The sequence below is a fragment of the Micropterus salmoides genome, unplaced genomic scaffold (assembly GCF_014851395.1).
Source record: "Micropterus salmoides isolate LMB-PRFRI ecotype aquatic unplaced genomic scaffold, ASM1485139v1 Ms_hic_scaffold_4, whole genome shotgun sequence".
Lineage (NCBI taxonomy): Eukaryota > Metazoa > Chordata > Actinopteri > Centrarchiformes > Centrarchidae > Micropterus > Micropterus salmoides.
This window is the reverse complement of record NW_024043372.1, coordinates 27,306,045-27,330,745: the sequence shown is the minus strand read 5'-3', so window position 1 is coordinate 27,330,745 and position 24,701 is coordinate 27,306,045. Positions and strand designations below refer to the sequence as shown.

General features: G+C 40.8%; 2 protein-coding genes across 5 annotated transcripts; one reads left to right on the top strand and one right to left on the bottom strand.

Annotated features, from left to right (window-relative positions):
• Positions 1-44: 44 nt before the first annotated feature.
• Positions 45-15,041, bottom strand: LOC119886944 (phosphatidate phosphatase LPIN2-like). 2 transcript variants are annotated; one of them, XM_038697940.1, is made up of 20 exons: positions 14,956-15,041; positions 11,388-11,588; positions 11,182-11,277; positions 10,755-11,032; positions 9,627-9,734; positions 7,611-7,722; positions 6,646-7,489; positions 6,402-6,495; positions 5,940-6,127; positions 5,731-5,824; positions 5,572-5,641; positions 5,266-5,358; positions 4,782-4,831; positions 4,174-4,324; positions 3,886-4,034; positions 3,647-3,733; positions 3,031-3,183; positions 2,654-2,768; positions 2,143-2,246; positions 45-1,493 (listed from the first exon to the last, which is right to left on the bottom strand). In XM_038697940.1, the coding sequence occupies exons 2-20, from the start codon at positions 11,577-11,579 to the stop codon at positions 1,343-1,345; spliced, it is 3,129 nt and encodes a 1,042-aa protein (XP_038553868.1). In that variant the 5' UTR covers positions 11,580-11,588; positions 14,956-15,041; the 3' UTR covers positions 45-1,342. The 2 variants fall into 2 exon arrangements, with proteins under 2 accessions (XP_038553868.1, XP_038553867.1); XM_038697939.1 differs by lacking the exon at positions 14,956-15,041 and adding an exon at positions 12,769-13,354.
• myl9b (myosin, light chain 9b, regulatory) lies at positions 13,416-23,168 on the top strand. Of its 3 annotated transcripts, none has more exons than XM_038697943.1 (4): positions 13,416-13,562; positions 20,750-20,953; positions 21,480-21,641; positions 21,731-21,906. In XM_038697943.1, exons 2-4 carry the CDS (start codon positions 20,770-20,772, stop codon positions 21,904-21,906), a joined length of 522 nt encoding a protein of 173 aa, XP_038553871.1. In that variant the 5' UTR covers positions 13,416-13,562; positions 20,750-20,769. The 3 variants fall into 3 exon arrangements, with proteins under 3 accessions (XP_038553871.1, XP_038553870.1, XP_038553872.1); XM_038697942.1 differs by lacking the exon at positions 13,416-13,562 and adding an exon at positions 17,535-17,682; XM_038697944.1 differs by lacking the exon at positions 13,416-13,562 and having other exon boundaries at positions 20,770-20,953; positions 21,731-23,168.
• Positions 23,169-24,701: the final 1,533 nt, after the last annotated feature.

The following is a 24,701-nucleotide window of genomic DNA, read 5'->3' as shown; positions in this document are numbered from 1 at the left end:
ATTGAATATCAATGGAACAATCAATCATTTCACATTACAACTGGAGGACAAAGAAAACAGGCAGTTCATTTATTTCTATATACTTGGTTTAAAAACAGCAAATTCCTCAGGCCCAATGCATCTCCGCACAGTTGGATGATGAAAGATACACAAAAATAATAAATATCAGTCATTATAGTATAAAGGCACAGCGCCAGCCCACATCACTACTGCACATTCTTCTCCAATGGTCTGTTTATACATCTTTGGAATAAAGGTCATTGTCAGTCTGATCTCCCTCCGCATTTATGTAGTGTTCAAACATTTCTAAACTTAGTTGTGCAGTACCTGAAATGAAGACATGTGAAATGTTCATGTTATAGTTTCACAATGATAATATGCTCAGATCAACTAGCTTCCAGCTTACAACTCAGCTGAGTCAAATGTGATCAGAACACACTTGTGCTTGCCAGAAATGACCACTGATAACTAAATAATGCTCAACATCGCTCAGGGCAAAGGACCCCACTTATGTCATACTTACTAGGGTCACACAGACTTTAAAATAATCCAAAGCATCTAAAATACATTCTCACACTATATTTGGTTGCTTGGTAGCTACAAAAGCCCTCCCTGCAACACTGAAGTCTGAAGACACACAATTGATCTGATCTCAACTGAATAAAGGATAACAGCTTTGTTTTGTAGATGTGTGTGCCTGGGTCCATTTGAGCGTTGAGTATGAGCTTCAAGTGAAAACTTCCAGATCAGTCACAGAAAACAGTAATTACACAATTTAGGCATCACTTAATACTTATCCAATACAGCTCAATTTCTAAACAAATGTTTTTTTGGTAGGTGTTCAGAGCTGTATCTTGTGACAGTATTAACAGTTATCTTACCAATACACTGTTTAAATCCCTATTGAGGAATGACTATGATGCTGGTACACACAGTAGCAAAAACACCTGAAACGGTCCAAAGGCATAAAATATCCAGTTGTGTTCATTGTAGAATTTTCACAAAAACAGCTAAACAGCTAAATATTGCATAAAACAGCCACAATCAGTGTAAAAGCACTGTAATTAAGTGCTGCAGAATGTTTTATACACTTATTTTTTAAATGTGGAGGCCATGCATATTATGACTTAATTTGGCTCTATAAATTGTAAGTCAGAACAGTTGCCTCTTTCTCTAGTGTCCCAGGCACTACAGTTGGCAGGTCTATCAAAGGCAAAATTGAGGCATGCTGAGAAAAGTTCTTTGTATATCCTCTGGAAAAGGACAGAACACACACAAGAGTATATGTGCTTGCCTTAAAATATGTGTGTGTATGTATTTTGGTAGATGTGGGTATGTTTGTCTACAGTAGTGCATCCAGGTCCAGTTCTGGCAGAGGCTCCTTCCAATAGGAGAAACTGCTGTACTCGGGACAGTCCAAAGCAGAGGTTGCACTGCCCTTGACAGAGAGCGTGGGGAAAAAATGTTCCACCAGCTCACTGAGGTGGCTGTACCTGAAAACACACACACACACACACACACACACACACACACACACCTCTATTATTAAAACAAACATAGTGAAACGTTTAAAGCATCTCTGTGACAATCTAGTGTAGTGGTTCTCAAACCTTTTTTACATTAAGGACCCCTCGACTGACACAAATTAGACAACAGACCCCCTACTTTATAAGATTGTGTCCCATGATCGCCCATCTGATAGGATTTTGGCTTTAACATTTTTTTTTTTTTACGAAAAGTGTATAAAGAAAAGATGTCTAAAATAGTCACATTCTTTCAGTGTGTTTCTTACGGATGGAATTACAGTGAAAATAAATCATTTCATTTTTTGATGGGGACCCCGTGGAACCCTCTTATATGACCCCTGGGGGTCCCCCAGAACCCACTTTGAGAAACACTGGTCTAGTGTTTGTGCACACTGCTTTTATGCAATTGCTTCATCTTTAGTTATTTTGATGGCACATGTCTTTATTTGTAGCAAAATCAACAATCTCAATGAAAATGTGTGCACTCTATAAGTTGCTTTCATACAGTACACGGGAACAGTTTTTCCCCCCCACTGAGAATCACCAATGTCTAAATTATTCAAAGCATAAAAACAGTGGAGAAGGTGTTTATATCTGTGTTCTGTTGCACACTTACGAGGACTTGTTGCCTTTAGTCTTCTCCTGAGTGAGCTCTCCTTTTGGGTTGACAGTAAATAACCTGCTATCAGGCACCCCAACCTGCTTATAGGCATAAGCATCCTGCAAAGTCAAGGGCAGCAAAACAATGCAGTTACACAGTCTGGCTTCAGCGTCACTTTTAACCTTTTCAGTATCTACGTACACTAAAAGCAGTAATCCATAATCATAAATCATTAGCCAGTGTTTGTTTTATACAAACCCTAGACTTCACTTTCACATTCCCCACACATCATTTCTACCTGCAGGAGTATATTACAGGATGTGCACATGAAATAATACTAGGTAAAAACATTTAAAAACACATGGGCATGTTCTTTGCATGAGCCCCTCTGAATTTGTACAAACCCAGGTTTGTGCCTGAGGCAAAAATCGCTGCCAGAGAATATGCAACTGGAAACCTTGACTGAAAATAGACTTGTAGCTGAAGGCTACTGCTGTATTAAGAGTCAGTCTGCAGCACAGCTTACGTTAGTCCTGTTGCCGAAGGCTGCGTAGAAGGGCTGTCTCTGTGGGTTGAACAGGTCCCTGATGTCACTGAGACAGGCAATTTTAAAAACCTCCGGCTTCTTCTCAATAACCTCCCTGCACAGGTCAAGACGGACAGTGTTTGCATACATTGATATATTTCATACAGTGTAGTAGCTGAGTATAAGTTATACTGGATATCTCTTATGTCGAGGTCAGCGGTAAATTGATTTTCAAACTTTTTGAACAATTTCTCACACAGTGTAGAGCTGTGATATGTACACAGTTCCTACATTCTAATAATTCAATTACTTAACCCTCTACAAATGAAAATGTACTGTCTTAGTAGGACACTATCTTTCGTAGTAGTATCTTTTACCTGTGTAGTGCTGAAAAGAGGCTGCTGGGAGCCAACAGTACAGGGCCTTTAGGGAGGACAGTGCCTTTGTCATTGACCCACTGAAGATAGTCCTTAGTGATGGCAGCCATGCCTATGGCCCGCGCTGAACAATACAGGAACTTATAACCGTTTCTGCAAGGAAAGGAGCCACCTCATAAGCATTTTAGTTTGATTAAACAGAATCAGAAAAAAAAACTGGAATTTCCCTATTCTGCTTGTAATTGAGTTGACCCATAGCATTAAGTTCCCAAATACATTCATCAATACTACCACACAGATTTGAAGATTAGCACTTCAAACAGAATTCAGTCTTTTCCCCCCCAATTAACTGAACAGCTGAGCTCCTTTTACAAACAGGGAAACATCTGGCGACGTAGATTAGACAGTCAACCAACAGAACGACATCAGAATGAAATCATCAGCAGCAGATTCATGTTGTCTGTTTTTGCTTGTTATGGTGGAAGTAATGTGTATGAAAGTTTGGTAAAAGAAAGTGGTCTAAAAGGAACAACAACAAGAGTAGAAAAACTGTTAAAGACTATGATGTTTGTTGCTCTTCGACTGCTGATAATACGTAATAAGTCATTTTACATACTGGTGTATTTTGTGGTAGAGTTTGGCAATGCCTTTGTGTGTCCAGTCTTTTCCAAACTGAGGTAGAATGTGACCCAGAGCATCAGACCTGCAGGAGACAGACAGTGAGGACTACTCATAATACAGACACAATGCTCTATAATCTATCTTTCATAGTGGTCAGTGAAATGCTTGGTATATAATTGTTTATCTGAAATATCTATACATCATTGCGCGCAAAGAAAACGCAGTTGTTTTTACTTAGTGATAGTGCCGTCTATGTCTGATATGATGACGCGATCGTCCCAGGTCCACAGGTAGATGGCAGCTTCACAGCGACAGGTGCCTTGGTACTGTGTGGTCACACTGAACACCACCTTGTTGGCTCCTTCACGCAAGTTTAAGTGTTCCTGGTTATGAGAAAGGAGAGAGTTAGAGAGCCGTGAAGTAGACAAAACCACAAGGAAGCCGGTCATCCTCCACATACATCAGACAGCAGAGTGAAATTCTTTATGTGGGTGTACGAATGTGTATGTGTGCATCTCTTACTATCTGCTTAGAGGTCAGACGTAGTGATTTGTGATACATCTGGCTGATACACTGAGTGGCGCTAAGGGTTTCAGTTGACAGGCTGGGAGCAATGGTGGCTTTTCGGCCGAGGCCCGCTGCCTCATCACTCTCGATGTCATCCAGTGTGGCTCTGTGGAACCAACACACATCTGATTAACACTTTGTGTTTGAATTATTTTGAATCTATTTATTGATATTAATTAAATACAATTTAGGGATTTGTGCATGAAAATAAAGAAAAATATTCCACATGGTGATCTGTATCACTGATTGGCTGTCACACATGTTAAGCTTTAATTTTGACAAACGTGACATACCTTGTCGTAGTTAAATGTCAGGACAATTGTTTTTGTACTATATAGACAAAGCTTTGGCACACTCTGGTGGCGCAAAGGTAAACTACATGATGAGAGTTCCAGTTGATTTACAAAAAAGGGAAAAACATCGAAATGTTGGTGTATTTACAGAATTGTTCATTTTTATTAGGATGAGTATTGTATGAGTATTAGTCTTTCCAGCAATAAGTCTGAATGTTCTTAAGTACACACATTAGTTGTGTAAGATAATTTGTTAGTGAGGTAACTTACTTTACTGTGGAAGAGACACTTGGTAGTGGTTCCTCTTGCTCGTCCTTTTGCTGAAAAACAAGGGAGGGTTACATTTAACAGGTACATTCAAAGTGCCAATCTTGGTTTTTACAAACACAATCTCTAAATGGACTGTACATCTACAGTGCCTTTCTTTTTACACTCACACACTGATGGGAGGGGCAATTTAGGGTTCACTATCTTGCCCAAGCACAATTTGTCATGCAGATTGAACGACGGCCCTTCTAAATAATGGACATCTCACCCTACAGACCCTCCTGAGCCACAGCTGCCTCTCTCAACCACCTATACCATACCATCTCTGTCTTACATGGACAGGGCATAAAAACCAACCCTAGCTAACAAGACAACACCTAAAAGCCCGTTAAACACAATGGACAGATCATTGCATGCAATTCTTGCAGGCCCAAACACGTAACATTTCTTTTCTTGCTGGCAAGAATAATCACTCCTAAGAATGTACCTGGTTATTGGCCATGTCTCTTCTCCTCCAGGACAACCACCAGCGTCCAGACTTTTTGGGCATCTTGTCCTTCACCAACTGCTCTATCGTACCCTGTATGACACACACAAAAACAAGGCAATCATATAAGTCCTGACATCCCATTCTCTGTTCAACTACAATCTTATCCGTTTTATGTGGTTAACTTGTGAATCAAGAAAAATAACTCGGTGATAAGCTTCTTTCATGTTCGCGACTGCACACTAAAGAAGACTAATAAATTAAATAAATAAATTACTGAGGTCTTACGTAGAAACAGTAAAATACCTTTGGTAGGTTTTTCTGGAAAGTTGTCATTGACAAGACCATTGGAGCAGCCACTGCCCAGTTGTAATAGCTGTGAAAGAGAAAAGCCAGGTGATGAACAGTCACAGACATAAACTCATTTAAAATAGCCATTTAAGAACACCCTCTTCCGAATCGTACTTAGAGTTGATGGAGATCACAAGGCTTGGGTCCTCAATGATTCCTGGATTATTGGCAAAATCCTGGTATGTCACAATGTGCTCCATAAACCTTTCTGTATTAACGGCAAAAACAACACTTACTCCACTGGGTAAAACCAGCCTGTTTCTTCATGTACTTGCACATATTGCAGATATAGAACAGCAGCAACAGTTTTACTCCCCTCTTACCTTTAGTGATTTGGGTGGTGTCTCCCACTTGACCGCAGAGGGACATGCTGACATCCATGTTGTAGGAGGTGGAATCTGACAGGTACTCTGTACCGCTGTCCATGGCCCCGCTGCCCACTGACTGAGGCGACTGGCTCCCAGAGAAGGTGCCCTGCTCCGCCACGTGCTGAGACGCTCCCTCTGTCTCACTGCAGGGACAACAGACACTCAGTTTTTCCCCTGTAAAGGGCAACACTTCATTGATAACACAACATGATTATTGGATTATTGAGTTGTTGCTATGGACGTCAGTCATTGTGGAAATCGCTGCTTTTCAATTCATTTATCTGTGTTCAAACCATAGACTGTTTATAAAGACAAACATCACACACAGTTTGTTTCATTTTCAAGATGGGGATTTCATACGTAATCATGAGCCACTCATACTGTATTTTGCGAGGAATATCCATTATGTCTTTTTACCTCTTGGGGAAGTAGAGTGCAGCCACCTCAGGGTTCAATGTGGTGAGATCATCCAAGTAAATATCTGTTGGTCCTAGATGATGATTACGTTTACCTGCAACAAAATGACACATGACATGAACCCAACTTGTCAACACTGACGACGGAATTAGTTAACGCAAAGTCTAAAACAAGACTTTACAGACACCTAAAGTGTAAAGGACAAAAATTACAAATTTACATCAATGAGGGAAAAATACTTCACCTTTATTCTTGTCCTGTTGCTCCACTCTGGAGGGTGACTCAGAAGAGTTTGCTGACCCCTCTGCAGCTGTGCAGCTGGTCCCAGCGTCTCTCCCTTCAGCTTTTGGTGCACCTTTGTTGGTCAGTGAGCCTCCTGCTGCAGTCTCTCCAGGTCCACCTTCCTCCTCCCCTCCCTCAGCAAATGGATCCATCCCACTGTCCCCCTCGCTGACAGGGACACTACTGGTGTAACCCTGTTCACTGTGCTCCAATAAGGCATCCTGTTGTTGTGGATTTAATAAGTCTGTACTACTTGGACTTGTTGCTGTGACTTTGCAGTCTTCGCTCTCCTTTGTGAGTTGTTTTTGTGCATTCTTTGGTTTGGTCACACTGACCACGTTATTTTTTGTTACAGAGCTAATTCGATCAGTTACAGTGCTAATAAGCTCAACACTGACTGTGCTTTCTTTGCCAGCAAGAGAATTGGTGCCATTAATTAGATTAGCTGAAAAAGACGACAAGTCTCTGTTCTCCTCTTCCTCCAATGTGGATTCAAGTGCCTGTGTCAAGTCCACGTTAGTCTTCACTGATGGGGCACAAGACTTGGAGAGGTCTCTTTGGGTGGAATGGGCAATTTCACCATTTTTCTCCTTGAATAAAGGTATGGTTTGCATAGCATGGCTGCCTAGGTCCAGGAGAGTCCTGGGTTGTGGCCTGACCACTGTTACACTGCCCACTCTACCACAGCTGATAACAGGCTCATAGCCCATGTCAAACGAGTCTTGTTTCTCAATGGTGCGGAAATGACAACTGCTGGAAAGGGAGATGTGCTGCAACTCCACTGGTGTCCTCTCTGATTGACACAGCTGTGGGGGAGGGCAGAGAGAGCAATTTGAGACAGTGTGTCAGGATGACAATCTCAAATCTACAGCATTACCACAGCACGGGCAGGTAAATCTACATCTTTGTATGTTTGTGTTGCCATACCATGGGAAAACCTCCCCAGTTCCACTGCATCTGAGGCCCAGAGGACTCTTGGGGTTTAACCAAAAGCTCAGAGTCACTCTTTGGAGAGGGTGGTCGACTGTAGAACACAGTGCTGGGAAATGGAAAGACAAATGGAGGGATAAAGACAAAAAGATAAATTCGGCCAGCCAATTAATTTCAGATAATCGGCCCGATAACTTCACTCATGAGGCCGATACACAAAAAAAATATAAAAAGGTCAGCAGACATATCTGCAGGGAGCCTGGTCAGTGTGGCTGCTATGGAATGATGTTAGCGCTCCCTCTTGTGAGTTTTGGGATGGTGGTGAAAAAGTTTGTTTCAAGCCCTAAATTTCCTCAGTTGGCTTTGTCTTTCCTAAATGTTAACATGTTTCTTCCATCCTAAATGACAGCAGCTCTAATCTAGCATTAAATATACACTGCTCAAAAAAATAAAGGGAACACTAAAATACCACCTCCTAGATCTGAATGAATGAAATAATCTCATTAAATACTCCTTTCTTTACATAGTTGAATGTACTGTCAACAAAATCACACAAAAATTATCAATGGAAATCAAATTTATCAACCCATGGAGGTCTGGATTTGGAGTCCCACTCAAAATCAAAGTGGAAAACCACACTACAGGCCGACACACTCCAGCCACATGAGGTCTAGCATTGTCTTGCATTAGGAGGAACCCAGGGCCAACCACACCAGCATATGGTCTCACAAGGGGTTTGAGGATCTCATCTAATGGCAGTCAGGCTACCTCTGGCGAGCACATGGAGGGCTGTGGGGCCCCCCAAAGAAATGCCACCCCACACCATTGCTGACCCACCGCCAAACCGGTCATGCTGGAGGATGTTGCAGGCAACAGAACGTTCTCCACGGCGTCTCCAGACTCTGTCACGTCTGTCACATGTGCTCAGTGTGAACCTGCTTTCATCTGTGAAGAGCACAGGTCGCCAGTGGCGAATTTGCCAATCTTGGTGTTCTCTAGCAAATGCCAAACGTCCTGCATGGTGTTGGGCTGTAAGCACAAACCCCACCTGTGGACGTCGGGCCCTCATACCACCCTCATGTCTGTTTCTGACCGTTTGAGCAGACACATGCACATTTGTGGCCTGCTGGAGGTCATTTTGCAGGGCTCTGGCAGTGCTCCTCCTGCTCCTCCTTGTACAAAGGCGGAGGTAGCGGTCCTGCTGCTGGGTTGTTGCCCTCCTCCACATCTCCTGATGTATTGGTCTGTCTCCTGGTAGCACCTCCATGCTCTGGACACTACGCCGATAGACACAGCAAACCTTCTTGCCACAGCTCGCATTGATGTGCCATCCTGGATGAGCTGCACTACCTGAGCCACTTGTGTGGGTTGTAGACTCCGTCTCATGCTACCACTAGAGTGAAAGCACCGCCAGCATTCAAAAGTGACCAAAACATCAGCCAGGAAGCATAGGAACTGAGAAGTGGTCTGTGGTCACCACCTGCAGAATCACTCCTTTATTGGGGGTGTCTTGCTAATTGCCTATCATTTCCACCTGTTGTCTATTCCATTTGCACAACAGCATGCGAAATTGATTGTCAATCAGTGTTGCTTCCTAAGTGGACAGTTTGATTTCACAGGTGTGATTGACTTGTAGTTACACTGTGTTGTTTAAGTGTTCCCTTTATTTTTTTGAGAAGTATATTTTGTTGTACTGTAGAGAATAATGCAGTTGAATGTCATCACTCCTGACAAACTGTACCCCATTCTCCCTTAAACACCAGTCATGTTCTGAAATCTACAGCATAACCCAATGTATCTTCTATTTCATTCATTAATAAAAGTTCCATCCAAAACAACATGTTAGTGAGTAAATGACTATGTATATTAGATTGTACTCTGTAGGAATAATGGAATTATGCATGACTTTATAATTGTTTTCATATCGACATTAAAAATCAGCAATCAGCCTCCCTGCTCTCTAAATAAAAAAAAATAAATTGGATTAATATCGTAAAGATTAACCTTCCTCACCTCTCTGAGGGTGACTGCTCTCCATCGGAGTGTGGATGAGTGTCTCTGGTCTGTGTGGCCCCCACCTCCTCATTAGGCTCTTCAGACATCGAGTAGTACACTGATTTACTTTAAGACATGCAAGAAGACATTTTTAACTCCTCTGTTAACTTTGAAGGTGTGAACATTAAACCACATTGCTCCCTTTAAAAAACGTTTTGTTCTGGCAGCGGCTGTCCAGCACAGATAATGTAACAGCAATCAAAATGCTGAAATACTATACTGCCTTTACCCAAAATGTAACGTCAGCAATAATAAAAACCCGTTTCAAGTGTGCTGTTTAGATGCATCATTGCTATGTGCATTTGTGGAATCACTCCAGGGGGGTAACAGGTAGAAAAACAGTGAAGCAGAATAATATGCTCGCTAATTATTGCTGACAATAATAAGCATAATTCTCTTGAAAAACCTTCCACGAGACAGAATAGAGAACAACCACTACATGGGGAACAGACAGATGAAGAAAAGAGTTTTTGGTGTCAACTGGTGACTTTTGTCTGAATGCATCAGTGGTTGCTGATAGGGGCAGTAGATTTTTAAAAAATGTTGAAAAGCCTAATACAGCTTTAAATTAAACATCTACCAATACATGGTATATGGTGTGGTGGCATATGCCCTTTGTTCAGTGAATTTTAGTGATAAATGAGGCATCACTGAAAAATATTGGCAATAATCACTGGACATAGTGATCTATCTATCTGTGCCTCATTTCCTGTACATTTCCTGACTGCAAAGATTCTGATCCATGAAGGTGCAGCATTAGAGAGCAAAAGGAATCAGGAAATCTGTCACCCGCAAGAGAATGACTTCTCTGTCATACATGGAAAATTTTTATTTTGGACAAAGGATATATGCCGTGATGCAAAGTCATGACCACGAACCTTGCGCAAGGCAAGGCCACTTTTAGAGTGGGTGATAACAGACAGTGTGACATCAGCAAGGTAGTTCAGTTGTTTATTCAAAGCTTTTGTCATGCAGTATAACTTTATTATAATGTATTAGCCTATTTCCCACCATCAACATTTATGCACCAGCAGCTGAAGCCAACCTTTGTTCACATCACGCCATACAAATAAGTCACTCACTGACCTGACTTGTAATGGTAGAACATGCTCCCCTTTAGCAAGACTCTCCTGTACAGCCTGATTGCTTTCTTTCTCCCACTCCTTCTCTCTTTCTCTCTCATCTGATGATGACGAGTAGGCCTCTTCTCTCGGGTGAGTATCAGAACGCATGCGTTTGCGGCGGCGTTTCTTCCTGCGGGTGCCAGACCCAGCAATGGAGGATTCCTCGGTGGTCTCCTTGATCTCCTCCATCGCCTCAGGGACCTCAAGAGGAATTGGGGAGGTGCAGAGATGGGCTGGGACCTGAGAGTGAGGTGGGTAAAAATGTAAAGTTTGCAACGATGAATTAAATATAACAGACTTTCAAAATGGATGCAATGTTACTAAAGAACAGCAAAAATTTATAATATTAAGGGCTTAAGCCAGTGGTCATCAAATGCTGATCATCTTACCTCCATGTTTTCATTTTCCTCCACAAAAAAAGCTTCTCCATTGTCACCCAGCTTCATGTGCAGGTCAACCACTTCTCCATTTATCTCAATATCCACCTAAAATCACAGGGATGCATGTACATGTCAAAGAATGACCAAAAGCAGAGAGAATACAGAGATGGAGAATTGTAGTTAAAAGAATTAAATGAAACAGGGAAAACACTGACAATTTTCTCCTTGGAGCGCAGCACGCCCAGCTTGCCGAAGCGAACGTGAAAGGGGGAACACTGGAACGATCCATCAGGCTGTCGCACCACAATGACATCGATCCCTCCGGTGAGTGTGGCGGGGTTAAGGCCACGGTACAGCTCCTTCACCGTCACAAACACTGTCTCTGCCAACTGGCCCACAATATTCATGGTTTGGGACTGGAAGGAAACAAACAAACAAAAAAAAACAAGAAGTGAGAACAGCGAGGTGATGTGGGTTGACACATGAAACAAAAAGTGTCTGAATTCAGTTCCTGTAGGTCTGATCCTTTCCCCCTTTTTTTACACAATGTCAGCCAGCACTCAACAACAATGTCATCCATTTATAGTGGATGTTAACTTCTCATTACATTGGTTATCCAATTGACCAAGTGTGCTACATTAAGTATATGTTAAAATGCTTAATGCCTAATATAGCAAATTTTCCTGAAAGCAAACAGAGTTCCTGCGTTATATGATGCACTAGCATGCTAACTGAAGAAAACTTTCACATATCCAGATTTCAGTTTCAGGCCAAGTAACTACAAACCTTTCCACCAGGTTTAGCTCCAGACAGAAGTGTGTCCCCTGACTGACTGCAAGGGATGTATTTGTAATGTTTTGACTAAACCATTTTGACCTTTGGAATCAGATCTTGATCGTGACTAACAGGCTAAAGGTCAAGAGCTGGGAGAGAAGATGAGCTCCATTAAAGACACATATCTAGAGGTTTGTCATTATAAGACAACAGGAATTAAGTGAAGTCATTATCTTGGCCTGGCCTGATGATTATGTGGAAAGGTTTTACTGTGCATAATATGACTTATTTGACCTCACATGTCATAAGACAAGTGTGAGACCAAAGAGACAACAAATTCTAGCCAATTTCCAAAAGTTAGTTCCAGTTAGGTTGAAAAAAAAGGGGCAAATACAATTATTCCCATTATATATCCCTTTGTCCTCAGCAGGCCAGAGCATGTCCAACAACAAGAAGCAAGTCAAGGACTAAAACCTTGCCAAAGGTTACTGAAAAAAAAAAAACATAGCTATAGATGTTAGATAAATCAATACCGTAGCTCAAAAAGAAATTCTACCTGTGTGAAGCTTATCATGTTTTGTTTTCGTTAACACAACTTAGAAAGACAAGATCATCCGAGCCTCAGAATTTCCAGTACAGCCCAACCAATACCACTATTTATATTATTGAATTTGATTATTATAATCCACTTTCATTTTCCTGAGGAACAGTCTAGGTAAACTTGGGCAGATTCTGAGTGACTCAACACATGCCTGCAAAATGAATCAAACCTGTCTATAGCGTCATCTGTCCAAAGTCCACATAACCAATCTCATGTCTTACCCACAGTGAAGGATGCAGATGTCCCCTCCCAACCAGGCTGTGCTCCCTTGACCTCCCTTCTGCCATGCGACACCATAAAAGGACTTTTCCACCACAGGAACTCAGAAACTTTACCTGCATTTCCACCAGAGGAACCTGTCAACTCCATTCCCCAGAATGCTCGGCTGCCTGTAAAGGCTAAGGACATTTAGCCCCCCCTCGACCCATATCTCTCTGTGGATGTAAGCTACATTTTGTTAGTTCTGACAGCTGAGACATAGATTCAAAGGTACAGTCGATTATAACTGCTGAGCTAAATAGGACTTTCCACTTGATCAGTGGCCATAAGAGATGACAGCACTCTAGTACTCTCTGGTCTGAGCTAGGATGCAGAATATAGCAATCTATGAGCGAGTCCTAGTTTATTCAGTCACACACCAATGCTTCCTCTATCTAACACAATTTCACAATCACATTCACACCCTCCTGTCACACCGAATACATACTTCCTCACTGGCACTGCACATGACAGCCAGACCAGCAGTTTCTGAAAGGCTTGGGCAGGCTATTCAAACACGCTTGGCATGAAATCGCACACACACACACACACACACTGAGCGACCACACAGTTTCTGGGCTTGACCACAGCTCTCTGGGCCATCCAAGATGAGGGGACTCTCCAGCATTCATGCTCTACCAACACCGGAAAATCCTTCATAGGCCTAGCTGACTTGGGATAAAGTCAAGAAATTAACTAGCAAATCTGGATGGATATCATTGCCTGTGCTGCCTGTGGAGGAGGATATGATAGAAAGGTAACAAAGTAACAAAGAGTGTATTATCTATCTATCTATCTATATATATATATAAATAAAAACTATCCTCACTCATGTGGCTGATCCAACAGTGTAAATGTAAAATATGGGTGTGTAGCTCATGACCTTCTGACATGAATGACCTTGTTCTGTGCCCATTTTTTAGTGTGATACTTGACTGCTTGACTTTAACTGCCAGGTCAGCTGTATTTAGAAAGCAGAAAGAACAAAAGCCTGCAGCAGATAAAGGTAGTGCGAGACAACAAAATCTAGGGCAGGAGAAGGATGACAGAAGAGAAAGATGAGGTGGTTAATAACTGATGCACAAGGATCAAATGTTTCTGTAGTGGCATGCTGTTTCTAATGTATCAAACACATTCCTATACTCATCCCTTGTGGGTAAACTGGCACAATGCCAAGCTTCGCTGCCTTTAAGTTGCCTTCTCCTCAATGAGGAATTCAAACTGATGAAGCTGGCATTAGGACTGCAACTAATCACTCAGGGTTTTTTAACTATTGATACATTGTTTTGTCAACAAAAGATTTCCATCACACCTTCTGAAAGCCCATTAACATTGTGACATGGTGTCAAATGTCTTCCATAACGCTGTATCAAGTGTCAAAATGGTTGCTGATAAACTAACTCTACTAGTTTCACTACAAGCTGACAGAACAGACTGAATACCAATTTCTTAAAGACAGCCAAGTGTGCGGAGACTGTAGTCCTGGCTTTTACTGTCCATTGCCTCATAGAAGACACAGACACACACAGGTTACCTCACTCTGTTGCAGTGTGGTTCAGCATACTGTCTCGTTACATCAGATTTTGATTACAGAATATCTATCAGCATCAATGACTCAGGCAGCACTCACAAAGTCAGCCCCCTCCGGGTGCAGGAGAACTGATTCGGTGAAGGTCTTGTAAAGAACTCAATGACAGACAAAGTGAGTTTTTTTTCATTATAAGTTACCCATGTGGTGCTAATGCATTCGGCCTCTATATTTGCATGGTTTGGTAAAAACATTAGCTACATACAACTTCCGCAACGGTTTTACGTTGCGCCGTAATCCATCTCGATACTTAAAACACGTTTTCTCGTCGTTAATTGAAACGCTTTAAAACTAGAGAGACCCCGCCCTAGTTATGAAAATGCCAGAGCTAAGTAATATATTCAGAACTTTATTTGTTTGACAGGGAGTTAAGTGTTGAAAACGTCTTTACGACTTAAATGATGTCTCAGTCACAGCAAGTAACAAAACTCTTACAAATGGACATAACTCTGCTAGCTCTGACAGGCTGACGTCTTCCACAACTGCTAAAGATGTTACAGACAGTTTACTGTCTCTGCGTTGACGTGGACAGTGTGTGGACAGTGTGTGGACAGCAGCTTACCTTTCTTGTGGCTTTTCAGACTGAGAAAACACAGCAACAAGGATAACAGCCATCCCGGACGCTTCCTAGCATGCTGCGCCTGCGCACAACACATGTCAATCACTCCAATAGCCAATGAGCAAACAGGAACAGGAAAAATGACCCGACTCTAACTTTAGTCTGTAAACAAAGCGTTCAGTGATGCAGAAATTACTTTAGTTCTGAATGTGTGCTTGTAAAATAAGATACGGAAAAAACAGGTATTAATAGCATTGTATAGTTAATAAAATATATGAAGATTAAATTGCCATTTTGTAGCTTACTGGCAAACATTGATTTTGGATTATGATTCCCACAGTCTCTAAAAACAGAGCCTCTTAGTTAAACTAAAATCAATCAGTCATAAAACCTTGGAAAAGTTTAACTGAAAGTCTACTATGCAAACAAAACAACCCGCACAAATCTGGCCCCTTAAACAGCCTTAAAAGTTAGCCTTTGATAAACCTCTGAATAAAAGCATGTTGCTGGGTGACAAATCTACTTTTAAATTTATCATAGCAGTGATTCAATAGTGTTGCAGCAGAAATTATTTACAAAACATTTATGAATATCTATTTAATCTTACACTCAATATGTCTTACCTTATAAAGTAGCTTATAGTTAGCCTACATACAAGAAGACATAAAAATATGTGGGCAGTTATTAGACTGTGGGCTGGCAGCAGTCTAGCATATCTCAAACAGCAGACACAGTGCTCAGCTAAAGTGCTCCTCCTGTGCTCTAATTCAGATGATGTTGTTGAGCTAAATGCTATGAGCTTTTCTATCCGCTAAATCCACAGGTGTCACCCTGCTAAAAACATATTTAATCTCAGCTAGTGGAAAAGACAGGGGAAGGTGTAGAGGAGCTCCTGAGGCAATAGTGATGTGTAGCCTATATAAAATATCTGTCACATGAAGAGGATTCATAATAGGCTAATGCTTCTGTACTGTATTTACCACACTGAAGGAATTGTTGTTACAGATTGTTCTTTTGTACACCTTTCCACAAACAATACTTCCAAAAAATCTGTTAAACAAAACAGTGAACTTATAAGATGGCCTCTTAGCGGTTCTGTTTTGGCAATTCTGCTGCTTCGTGTTAAAGAATATGTTACCTATGCTCGTATAATATTTCTGTGGAAATATATCAACTACATTACTGAAAGCTTTCAAGCATTGCTCAATTCTATGAGAAATTTACAGAATAATTTAGAGACAGAAAGTGATAACTATGGTAAGGTACATACGGTAGCCTAAGGCTGTGAAATATCTTTCTCTATGAGAATATGATAAACTGTAAAAAGTATCTGCTCACCCAATGTGTGCCTCTCAGCTTCATGTGTACACAGCCCTCCCACATTATTTTTGTCCTCATCATCATTCATTGAAGGGTTTTCAGTATTTCAGAAATGATAACTAGCGAGGCCCTGCAGAGGGCATCACTGCACCTCATTCAACAGAGAGGCTGCCTTTTTTCGCCCAAAAGAGTCCATTCATGCTCTGATCTGTTTTTTTTTTATTGAATCTTTAGAACAATATTCTTATAATATGCTACATTTCTTAAACCAATGAAAACAGAAAGTGTACTATTTTAATGAGATCTATGTATATATATATATATCATCTATCTAGATTTATATAGATATAGATATAGATATTCCTGGCATACATACTCAACATAAAGACACAAGAGATATGTGGGAAATCGAATTTTCAATATGTAGAATGTTGGGTTATTGTATCAAAAAACTTCATCATGAGCATTACAGCAAAATTGAACTTTTGAAAACCTAAATTAAAATAAGACTAAATTGTCATTTTACAAGTGAATAAAGACTCGCAGACATTTTTGATATAGTATTCCCATTTAATGGAAAAAAGGATTAAAAAAAAGTTTTATTTGCAATTAAAGATATCCAACCCAAAAGAAAAACACTACTCCTACTACAGCATACATTGAGCACTGCCCAGTTAAGGAGGATGGAGATGTTACAAATGAATACATTTTTTAAGACATACCTTACAATATCTTGGCAAAAAACTGGCTAAATATTTCTATTAACACTTAAAGGGAAAAAATAACTGCCAAAAAGCATCAGAACAGATTTATTTAAACTGAATATTAACTAAGTAGGTTTTTCCTTGAGAGCTTCTTCAATAAAATATGATGAGAAATAGAGTAAGCAGCCACAAAACAGATGTTACCCCATTGACATAATTTAAGGTGTTCCCTGCACATTCAGGTCCCAGTGAAGGCCAGCCAAACTGCCTATTTAAGGAAACCCCTAGCCTTAACAACAGAAACACAGGCTTTCGAAACTGCTCTGCATCTGCTCACAACTCTCTCTCCTACATGTTTCCACTCCGCTGTACAGAGCCTCCTCTAAATGTTTAGGCCCTGTTCTCTAAATAAGGCTGCCTTATCGTAGTTCCTGTCATTTCTGCCTTTTCCCCCAAACATCCCGAGCTGTGGCAGTAGCAAGCTGCAGCCTGTGCATTCTTTTGCCTTGTATGGAGAAATGGCTTGGCCTGAGATGTCTTTGGAAGGGACAGGACCGCCTCACCATTGGCCGGGGCAGAAAGTGGGAGGGACACGCCGGGAGTCTGATTCTTTAAACAAACTTTTCAGTAGGACTGCCTGCTTCCCCTTCGCACTGCTGTGTCGGATCCAGACAAAAGGAGCCTGATATTTCTCCCTGAAGGCAAGGTGAGAAAGAAAGCTGTTTTTTACTGCTGGGGTTGCTTAAAGACTATAAATCGTGTATGTAAAAGCTAATTTTAATGTGTTTTAAAAGGATAGTAAATGTCAATTCTCTGAGTTCAGTGGTACAGTGTTCAACTGTCAGTGCTGAGAGTTAAGGGGAGGATAGAATTACAGAAAGCTTCTGAAGGGGATCTTTGATTAAAGTGACCAGGTCAGCTACAATGGAGCTTGTTTCATCTGTTGATCATGGAGAAGACAGACCTGTAGAGAATGCTCACTTTAAACCTGTGTGTATGTGTGTGTGTGTATAGTGTAAATGTACTGTGTGCATGTGTGTTTACTTCCATGTCATCACTATGGCACATTAGACAGAGGAATTTATGAATGCAGCTGACCCATTTAGATCTCGTACACGCACGCACGCACGCACGCATTCTTAAAACATGCAAACATACACACCGCTGATGTCTTTTTAAAGGCGTTGAGAGCTCAACTTTGCTCTCTGTTTGTTTTTGGAATTCTTGAATGTTAGACTTCACTTGAGTAGTGGCGACCTACGTGACCTGGAGTTAGGGTGAGGGATGACAGCCTGACTGTTTGGTGATATCAAAGTGTGTGAGTGTTCTTGCTGGATAAAGGGACAGAGGGGCTTTGTCATACCAGTGGATGAAAGGGTCCACAGAGGAGCTGTGGTGGACAGAGAACAAATACAATTGTCAGTGTGCGCCAAGCTGAGGCACGTCAGCCAAATGCTTACGTTGCTGAAGTCTGAAATATTTGTTCTCGGCCTCCTTGAGAATAATTGTTGATTCACTCTGTGCAGAAGATTTGAGCTGTTATGGCTCAGCGGGACTGGTAATCAGATTTGGGTTTTTTTTTTTGGACTTTGAAAATGTAAAGTTGTGAAATAATCACACTAGTCAAAGAATCTAGTTTATTGATTGCTTGAAAGAGACATCGAGTTAAACACTAATCAGGAGACAGTGCCCTACAGTATCACTGGAGCCAAAAAAGAATGCACAATGGAGATAACTAATTTCAGAGCCTGAAATTGGATTGCTTATGTCAGAGCGACTTCATTTGGGCCTCAACAAATTCTCTTACAGGCGCACAAGTGCGGCGCAAATGGCTGCAAGTGTCTGCATAATGAAAACGTGGTGCATTGTGAGAACACCTTACCACCATGGCAGGAGAGAGAAGCCCTAATCAGATTGAGGAATTCCTCTGTTCCTGAAACCCTACATTGGAGCTAGACGCCGATTTGTTTCCAGCTTCCTCAGTGACTGTGAGATGGAGAATGGAAAGGCGTCGGGCCAACAGCACACACCTTCCAGATTTCTTCATTTTTCTGGCACATGAGGGCACAGAAGCAGCCAAGCAGTAGTCAAATGAAAGAAAAGACTGATCCAACATGTGTCTCCAGTGAGAGAAAGGAAGCAGTGAAGCCACTGTTGACAAAAACTGTGTGTTGGGTATTGAGAGGAAGTACACTACACCATTGCTGACCTGCTTCATTTGGCACTCACTTAAATGAATTAAATCCCTGTGACCTTTTTATACCGAGAACCCCAAACACAGATCCATTTAAATGCAACTGGACTATAAAGATATTCCTTAAGATTATAAACTCTAGGCAGAATCTAGGCTGGTTGTACTAATTTGCATTGACAATAAAAGTTAAAATTCTGCCCAAGTTTTACGGCAGCATTAATTTGTATAGAGATCAACAGAGGCAAAGACTTCTATATACTCAACAGAACAAGATAAAGCGATAGGCAAAGCTGCTCAACCCTGCCTTCTCTAGCTTTTCTATGAAGGCTTTGTGAATCATACAAGCTACAGACGGCATACACAAAAATGTAGGGCCATATTCCAGCCCATTAGACATGATGACAGTGTCGCGCAGACAGTGCCCTTGGAGACAGATGTTTGGTGAATCTAGGACGGTAAAGAGCTGTTTATGAGTATAGGAGTACACTTCTGTGTAGATATTACTGTAATCGGATATAAAACATATGGTTGTGGTGTATTTTTTATTTTGCTACCAAAATGATGTTGGTAACCAGAAAAAACTCTTTTTGAAAATAGTGTTTTTCTTTTCTTTATATTGTGCTTTTTCTTCTGATTATGAGAGAAAAACTGTAATCTATTTGAATTTGTGGTAAATACGTGCGTTTTTGTATTCCAATACAGACACAGGATGACATGAAATGGCTTTTTTGGTCCTTTTTATTAAGTTAAATAATAAGGAATTTTAAACAGTTTCAAATTTAACATCTTGTACCTAAATGAAGCTATGCCTGATGAGAATATATACAGGAAAATCTTAAGTGCCTGAACCCACTGGTGATCAATGCTGTTAATTTCGTCTTAATTTACAAAAAATAATATAAATAATGCATCCCCTATCTTACACTTACTACTAATGTTCTACTAATGTAAGACTGACAAATTATTTTAAAAAAGGGGCATGTAGTCTGAAGCAATGAGTTAATGCCACATACACACCTCTCAGAGCATGATGTCATACCTCATGTGCCTCATCATCCACATTGAACTGCTCTTTCCTGCCTGTCCCTCAGTCCTCTGTCGCCCACTGGGTATTACAAAATCACAGAACACACACACACACACACACACACACACACACACACACACACAGGCATTACAACTCCTTGCAGACCTGAACATGAGTGACAGGTCTAATTGTGGAAGGATCTGAAGTTAGCTACAGCGTGTGCAGACATGTCATTTTCACACCCATTACTGTACCTGACATTTAGGGAGACTGTGATTCTCTCTCTCTCTAGCGGAAGTGGGAGGAAGACGGTTCTACTGCTTGTGGCAAACGAAAGAGAAAACATAAAAGAGCGACATGGATGCAGTGCTCCAGTGTATAGCGCTGTAGTCCAAAACATACATCAAATTTGACGCATCTTTTCATGTGGATGCTGAAATCAGTGTTCATGTCAAGCAGTGTTGAACAGCAACATACCCACGCCTTGATGTCTCTGATGGTACAGCATTATTTCAATCAAATTTATGAACCATGCTTTTTGAATGTGCACAGGCCCAGATCCAGCCGCCACCATGTCGAGCAAGCGTGCCAAGGGAAAGACCACCAAGAAGCGCCCTCAGAGGGCCACCTCCAATGTCTTCGCCATGTTTGACCAGTCTCAGATCCAGGAGTTCAAAGAGGCGTTCAACATGATTGACCAGAACAGAGACGGTTTCATTGACAAGGAGGATCTGCACGACATGCTGGCCTCGCTGGGTGCAAACGCTTGTTCTTGCAACACTTCCTTTATTTAAGGCTACAAGTGCAGAAAGCAGAAATACAACACTAGGGGGGACTGCAAAGGGGCACTCCTCTTATTTTCCAATTGAAGATTATACAGAATATACTATAGTCATGATAAGTATCATCATGAGGAGTACTATTCAACCTGTGAACAGCTGTATAATATATTCTGTAGCTCCGGTAAGAGCCGGAGGGAAAACTGAGATAACCCTAATGACCTCATCAGGGTTGGGCTCTGAAACTATACATTCTCTAAAAAAAGTCTCTCTTCCATGTTTTACTTGGAAATTAAATAAAAAAAAAACAATTTAAGATAAATGGCTCAGAAAGATTCCATCAAAACTGTCTGGCTTGAATTCTTTATTTATTTATTTTTTACATAAAAATGTGTTTATAGAAACAGGGTTCTTCTTCTGGACAGTCATAAATAAACACGTCCTTGTGTGCTTTAGTCTGAAGAAAAAGTAGATGCATTTTAACAGTGATGACCCCTCCTCAGGTAAGAACCCCTCTGACGAATACCTGGAGGGGATGATGGCCGAAGCACCAGGGCCCATCAACTTCACCATGTTCCTCACCATGTTTGGAGAGAGGCTCAACGGAACGGACCCTGAGGATGTCATCCGCAACGCCTTTGCCTGTTTTGATGAGGAGGGATCTGGTGAGTCAATATAAACAACATCATGGCACTCACGCTGTCAATGTTTTGGAACTTTATCTCCCACTTCATGTATGCTATCTGTATCCAAGGCGTGATCCACGAAGACCATCTGAGGGAGCTGCTGACCACCATGGGCGACCGCTTCACAGATGAAGAGGTGGACGAGCTGTTCCGCGAGGCGCCTATCGACAAGAAGGGCAACTTCAACTACGCAGAGTTCACCCGCATCCTCAAACACGGCGCCAAAGACAAGGATGACGAGTAGAGGGAGGGACCGACAGCACCTGGCCCCCGCACACATACTGCACCACAAATCAGTCCCTAGTTCCTACCTTTGGGCCTTGTAGAGAGAAATTAAGTAAGAATAGTAGGCTAAATACCGGTATCAAAGTCTTTTATAAAAGGGCAGAAATTGCCATTGTGTTGCTTCTATTTAGATCTACAAGTTTATGAAAGGTAGAAGCTCAGGATTCATTTGGGATCCAACAAAATATTTTGCAATACACTACTTTTCAACTTGTATCATCATTGAAGGTTTCCATGAAGAGAGGCACGTCCACTGTGGCCACTCTGAATGGAAGTGACCTTTTTTAGATTGTTGCAGGGAACCCGGTTGAACTTCTGAGATGTATCAAACATCATGTATGTGTGCGGGGGCTGGAATGCCAGACTCAGTGCTTCATAAGAGTACCAGCAATGTTTACCTCTTCCTGCCAGTTAGCCATCACACCTGCACAAGCACTGCCACAAGTCTCCTTATCTGTAATATGTGCATCCCTGTATGTTGTAAATGGATAAAAAGAAGTGATCTTTCTTGACTGTGTTTATTAAATGTGGCGAGTACTTCCACTTGATGAAATGGTTGCGAGAGCTTTCAGTCTGAACTCATATCTTCCTCCCATCAGCTGGCTGTGTGTATTTTTTGAAGGATCAAGTATGTCTTGTTGCTGAAGGAATTCAGTCTTGAAATTGCTCATTGTGCAAATAAATGTACGTTTATTCATACTGTTGACCGTCAAAAGTGTAGATGGGGTGTTTAAGTAGTCACTGTTTCCATATGTCTCCTACTTTCTTCACATGCTTAAATCATCAGCAGTGTACTGTACTTTACATTGCTGCCATTTTCCAAAGGACTCTGAAGTCTGAGCTGTATGTGTGCACTAACCTGGATATTTTTCCAAAACATTTACTTTGAACTACATGCTTTGCAATGTTAACATAACTAAATGTTCACTACTGCAAGTACTGATAAACTGAAGACAAAAGTAATGCATCAATTTGAAATAATAAAGACAAAATATTTGGAAGTAATGTGACCACAATTTGTAGTAAATTAGCTAAAGCGTGCAGCATTAGTGCAGTGCAACTTTTATCTGGTCCATCACTCTGAAAACAGAAATTCCACTATGACATTATCTGACATTTGGAAGTTTAATAAATTATTTTGTGGCTTTTTTAAAGTATACTTCAAGCTTTAAAGTGCCTCAAAACTTTATATTAAATAAACAAAGTTAAAGTTTGGAAAAATCAGCCTTTGAGAGCTTCACAGTCTTGATCTCTTATGTGCTTCATCTTGATCTGTGTCGGTGTGATTTTGATCACATTTGATTGACGGTAGTCAAACAACCCATCAACTGCTATCAGATTTGGATTCAAATATTTATAAATCCTGATAGTACACAAAACCACTGATCCCTGGAGAAAGGCTCAGACAAAACATAAATGTTTCCTGTGAAATAACCAAAACCATTTGAACGTTGGAACGTGTGTTAAGTGTTGTATCATGGGTCTTTTTCACAACTGACATTCTGTCATAACATTAGTAATTGCTATGTCCAATTTAAGTGTCCCAGTAAGACGTGACTGTGTGCCAGCATGCACAATACCTGGGCGCTACTGTGACAAGTCAAAATGTCTTCCATGAGAAATAAGACTATTGTAAGAGGGTAATTGAGAAAATGTTTTCAAGGGGTTTAATATCCATTATGATGCAATGTGGTTATTCTGACTAAATTTATCAAAATAAAACTTTTCGCTATCGTTTATGGGCAATTACAGACAGGAGAAACCACATTTATGAAAAACTGAACTTTTATTTCTTTGAAATGCTTATACAAAAACACATTTAAAGTTTAAGGCATATATTGCACAGACTATTGAGAAGTTTTTATATATATATAAAAACAAAAAAAAAAAAAAAAGGGACATTATCCCTCAGTTGTGGGTTTAAGGCACAGCCGTCAGCCATACTGCCAACGGTCAGTCATGATTCACAACATGAGCTTCAAAAACATTTTTGACTGCATTTGGCTATAAAGAAACTACAGTTTGAGATAAAGTTCATGCCAATACAAACAAAACAAAAAATGGAAACATGACCTTGAAAATATTTACATGCATCATCACTTTGTCTCTGATTGGAGCGCCACTTTGCATCTAAAAATCACAAACCTTGCTATATATATATATATTTTTAAGAAAAAGACCTGCCTGCCTAATCTTTAACCAGCCATTTCCAGTATCACAACAGATAAGGTGTTGTCACAGTGGCATGATGTAGTATGAAAAATAAAAATATTACTTTAATACTTAGTATTCTACATATGACCCAAGCCTGACATGACCTGTGTAAATTGAGGTATAAATGCACATCAATCGAGTGAGTACCTGTAACACAAGAAAACCCCAGAAACAAAATCCTCACCACGGAGCAGAACTGGCAGTGAGGAGCGGAAATACAAGGAGAGTTGGGGTTCCCACTTCTGCCATGAACAAGATATGTTTTTATGGGGATGATGGGGTCAGTGTTCAGCAGTTATCTGACAACACCAACTTTTCTCCTTTTGTCTTCTCTAAATGTAACAGAACCAAGCACCATTCAATGACACTGATAAACATGACAGTACTGGAGATTGGACTCCCAATTCTGCTATAGTATTATTCACATAGGAACTTTTCCACATGATGCTACTGTTACTAGATGTCCAGATGGCATTCAGCCACATATTGTGGTTTATGCTAAGACAGTTTCATGGAAACTAAAGCTTATGAATGATTAGA